The sequence below is a fragment of the Fusarium redolens genome, assembly GCF_020744475.1.
Source record: "Fusarium redolens strain MPI-CAGE-AT-0023 chromosome Unknown BKA55scaffold_18, whole genome shotgun sequence".
NCBI classification, from domain to species: Eukaryota; Fungi; Ascomycota; class Sordariomycetes; order Hypocreales; family Nectriaceae; genus Fusarium; species Fusarium redolens.
Window position 1 is genome coordinate 973,414 of NW_025763681.1, and position 4,864 is coordinate 978,277.

General features: G+C 48.7%; 2 protein-coding genes across 2 annotated transcripts; one reads left to right on the forward strand and one right to left on the reverse strand.

Moving 5' to 3' along the window:
* Positions 1-2,268: 2,268 nt before the first annotated feature.
* Positions 2,269-2,992, forward strand: BKA55DRAFT_523234 (uncharacterized protein; the record flags this gene model as incomplete). The annotated part of the gene is made up of 2 exons (XM_046188628.1): positions 2,269-2,448; positions 2,540-2,992. The coding sequence occupies 2 exons, from the start codon at positions 2,269-2,271 to the stop codon at positions 2,990-2,992; spliced, it is 633 nt and encodes a 210-aa protein (XP_046044349.1).
* Positions 2,993-3,145: 153 nt separating this feature from the next.
* On the reverse strand, positions 3,146-4,864 carry BKA55DRAFT_522681 (uncharacterized protein; the record flags this gene model as incomplete). The annotated part of the gene is made up of 3 exons (XM_046188599.1): positions 3,146-3,312; positions 3,393-4,000; positions 4,056-4,864. The coding sequence occupies 3 exons, from the start codon at positions 4,862-4,864 to the stop codon at positions 3,146-3,148; spliced, it is 1,584 nt and encodes a 527-aa protein (XP_046044350.1).

The window sequence follows — 4,864 nt, forward strand, 5'->3', positions numbered from 1 at the left end:
GTCAAATGGGTTCTTCCATGGCTCCTGGATGGCGAGGATGTCGTATCGCCCTATATCGGGATCTCGCAAGAGCGTGGCCATGACTGTGTCCTTTGATTTTCTAACGTTATACTGTAGTATTGTAAGAGTGTTTCCTATTAACATTCTTGATCGTCAACCTCCATTTGCTGGCTTTGCTGTGTGATCTGTCTGTTGGCGTCCAGTGTTTCCAATACCCTCCTGGAAGGAGCTAATGTTCGTCTAGGCCGCTGGCTCCCTATGTTCACGACGATCTCGTTTCTGGGATCATCGGGTGTTATCTGGTTGTTGCTGGAATTGGCTCTCTTCTGTTGCTTCTTCGTCGGCGATCTACTCCGGGACGAGTTGGCGTCTCGTGGCCGGCCTGGTTCCAAGGTGGGTCGCCCTGTCCTGGCGATCGGGTTTGACTCATTTTGCCGATCCCTTGTTCTAATTCCGGTCGTGATCCTGGCGACGAAGCTTTCTAGTTCCAAGTGGTACCTGGGTCTCGATTTAGAGGCTGCTTTGGCCTTGTTCACCTCCTGTTTCCTGGTAGGGCATTGGTTGTTCCAGGCTTCGTGCGGGCCGTTGCAGGCCGCGCATTTTCGCGGGGCGTTCCTGTCGCTCTTGGTTGGGCAATCCCGGGTGGCATGATCTTGCGCGCAGTAGCCGCATGTTATTGTTGCTTTGCACTGGGTTCCTATGCGGCCGTATTTGTGACACTGGAAGCATTGTCTCACACGGCACTGTCTGTCATAGAGCTCGCATTGGAACACCTCGCCTTGCCAGATGAGGCCCTCATCGATGACTTTATTTGCGTCTTCTGGTCTCGTGAACTCAACCACGACCGAAGATGCTGATTTGGTAGACGAAGATCTCGTCAGCCAGCCTATGTACTTGATCTCTGCATTTGGTATAAAGGGCTTGTTATCCTGAAGTATCCCATCTCTGATGAGTTCAAAATTGTCCATGTTCATCGAACTAGTGCGTACGCCATGCACCAAGACACCGTACGTCGGAATGCGTACTGTGGCGCCGTTTCCGATCCTTTGTTCCCAGTCTTCTGCAAACTGTCTAAGCGCCACCATGTCCGCTGTAGTGGCCGTCTTGATGCTCAGGTCGCCGCTCTTAAGCTGATTGGAGGATACTACCTTGATGTTCTCTATGTGTTCGTTGCTGCTTTGCTCAATTGCGAGGTCTACATGTGATTTCAGGCTGCGTGGGCTCATCATTCTGATGTTGGCTATAGTGACAGGGTCTCTGATGTTGATGATAATCTCACGCAGGGTCTGAACAGGTGACGCTTTCTGGTTCTGTGGGTTATGCATGCTTGCCGCTAGCCCTCCCCTCGCCAGCACGTTGGCGTAGGTAGGCATGGCGTTGGCTTGGTTCTGCTGGCTTACGAGCTTCATGTCTCTGATCATTTTCATCGTTGCTTTACCGATCTCTGTAGCCTCCTTTGCAGCCGCTTTTGCGTCTGTCGTAATCTCCGAACTGCGCTGGACTTCTTCCATGGTTTGTTGAGCTTGGGTGTTTGTTTCATTGAGATCATTTTTGAGGCTGTTGATGTGTTGCGCTAAATTTTCGGCTGCGGTTTTTATTTCAGCTTGGCCGTTCTTCACGGCTTCGTAAACGTGACCAAGATCGGGTGTGCTCTGCATTTTGACGATGAGGGTGAGAGCTCCAATAAGTGCAACTCGAACTCCACGGGATGCGACAGGCAGACCATCTCCGTTGTCGATGGCTGACAGTGCCTTTTGAAGATATTTGCTCAAATTTGTGGCGTGCTCTCGGTAATCAGTGGGCCAAATTTCGTCCTGGGGCCACGGGGTCGCCATGATGTCTGAGTCGCACTGGGCAATGCGGTCGACACTGGGCTATCCAATTAACCTGTTGGAACGGTGTTGCGGCGCTGTAAATAGCTGTTGTTTTCAAAAATTTCGTTCTCGCTGGTGTTGATGTTTCCACTCCCCAGGTTCAGGCTGAATCGACGCGGGATCTGTTCATAATCAGCTGCTATCGCACGTGACTAGTGACGTCAATCTGTTGAAAAAGTTTCAACCCCACCACTGGGAAGATCTCGAACCCCGAAATAACTCATTTTGCGAGCCTGACCTAAAGACAGCAGTATTCGGGCATCGCACTTTCAGGAACGATAGAAAATAAACCCCAGAATGCTTATATATAAGTAGGGGCTTGGTACCGAGTCTCAGTAACTTTCATTTTCATTATGATCCATCAAGAAGAGCGACATCACCACTGCTTTACACCATGCACTTATTCGACTGCAAAGATGAATGTCACAAGAAGCTACGAGAGCATGCAACACAGATAAAATATAGCTCCGAGGACATGATCGAAGAGCCAAAAGCGCGTGCGGGTTTACTACTTCCGAGAAATTTACACCCAGCGACGGCTCAAAAGTTTGTTAAATTCTTCTACAATTCATATGTGCGTCTGAGTCTTCCCTTCGAGCCATCATGTCTAACAAAGCACCAAGCAAGAGAAAATATATAACTGGGCGAGGGAAGAAGGGTTGCAGATCACTAAAGACGTCTTTCGAGGGCCGGAAATCATCTTGTTGAAGGTCAACGGGACACTTTATGTTCGGAAAGATCGAGTATTGCTTTCCATCGTAATCCCAAAGCCTTCTGAACATCAGTTTGCAGATGAAGAAGAACATGGTTACAGAGGTCCTGCAGCCAAGACCTCACTGGTCTCCCAAGCTGAAGCTTCGAGTACGAATGCAGGTCCTCTTCCGCCTGCTAGCATAACAATAACTTCAGATTCCGATAGCTCCCTACGTCTTACGCTTACGGGCTTGGACATTGGCGATGTTATCATTCTGGAAGCAGGGGAAAGGCTTCTTGTGGATGGCGGGAGTAACTCAAAGGCTCAGAGTATTTGCTTGGTTTCGACTACGCATATCACATCTTCTGGGGTGGCAGGAGAGGGAGGATGGAAAGAGGAAGAAGGAAACGAGCCCGCTATTTGAGATATTCAGTTAAATCCTAAACATGGCGATCCTAAGTTGAAAATAATATCTGTATCTCCCAAATTTCCAAATTGTTCGTCAAAGAAAGCCTCTTCAGCATTGTATTCATGAACATCATGCTGTAAGTCTCCACTAGTTTCTGTCCCTCTTGGTTCATCCTGCGAATTCAAATAGCCATTCGAGGGTTGAGATGGCGAGACATAACATGGCAATGTGGAGGAAATAGACGTCAAAGCCGATGCAGTGACAGTTCCATGGCTGAGCAAGTTTGAGGTGTCTACACGAGGCCCAGAAGCCGGCTGACTGCTTGGAGGCTGAAACTGGCTTGGGGTCAGATTTGTGGGTGAGAAGCGTGTATTTGGCATGTTGCCGGGTTGCTGATCATATGCATCTCCAATACCTGATGAAGTACCCTCTTGTCCTGGTTCCACAAGCGACGGCGAAGGGAGTCCCGTTGCGTTCCAGCTTGTATGCTCCTGCAAGCCTCGTATTGCAACTTGTTCGCCAGGTAGAGAAGCAGTGGAATTAGTCGATGTGCATCCAAATCCACAACTACTGATCCCATCATCGGTGGCCCTTTCTGTGGGACTCTGTCGCAAGGATCGACCGGCATCGACCATGGTGTCGTCGTTCGTAGCCCGGCATGAACAGTACCCAGACTGGCACGAGTATGTGGCGCTCCGTGAATCTTGTGACTCATCGTCATCAAGAAGTCCTGCTTGCCGATGCAAATCTTCCAAGAATGTCACGATACCTTTTGCGGCGGCTTTGAATAACTCCTGGATTGGAACGCCATTTTCGTCAACCTCGACAGCCTCGACAGCCTCACCAGTCTCGTCAGCCAAGTATACCTTAGGAAGCTGAAGTTCTTCATGTGTAAATGTTAAACTTGGGTTGTTTGCTTCTTTGGCATGATGATTTCTGACATCTGTTTCAATGTTACCGCCCGTGATGAGGTCGTCGATGGATCGTTTTTTCCCTTGTGGCGGGGCTTTCTTCTTAGATTTCCTACAACTTGAACTTTGTTAGTGTTTATCTTGGAACGGAAGATTAGTAAACTCACTGGGTTCTTGGCTTGAGTTCTGAGAACAGGACCTCGGGGCCTTTATTTGCAACGAGTGAGGCGTAGTTACCACCCTCGTATATCCAATTGTTGAGAGTCGAACGTGGCGTAGCGAGTTTTTCAAAGAAGGTCTTCGTTGTTCGAGGTGCCCAGAGTCGTTTTGATTCAGCCAGCTGTCGCAGGACGAACCGCTTTCTAATGGTATTCAAATACTGAGAATTTTCAACTGCTCGGATGTAAGGGATGATACCACAATCATCAACCTTTATTCCCTCAAGATTTAAAAACTGTTTTGGTGATTCAACCCAAGATTTTAGATCCTTGAGAAGAATGGGCGGCAGAGGCTGTTTTCGCTTTGAAGTACTCTTCACGGGAGTTGGGTTCCGAGCCAACAGTTGCTTCTGGCTCAAAGAACTCGAGACACACTCCTCTGAACCCCTTTCTGCCTCAGTAATAGAACTAGCTCGAATAGTTGAGGGTATACCTTCACTTATGGATTGCGAAACCTCTCTTGGCGTTTGCGATATCTGGGCAATGGGGCTGTCGGGCTGACAGAACGATTCTGGAAGTCGAGAGGCTGGATTGCTGTCTCGTCTGGTTTGAATATGTTTCCCAACGATATCTCTGATGGGTTGGGGGATATTGTGCGCGATTCGCTTGCAGTCTTTCACGATCCCATTCCATGATCGAGTGAAGGTAGCGTCGCCCTGCAACAAATCAACGTCAATGATGAATGGATAGTGTGAGTTTTCGGTTTTCGCAGCAGCGATGAGGATATGTCCCAAGATTTCGAGCTCATTAGTGCTCAT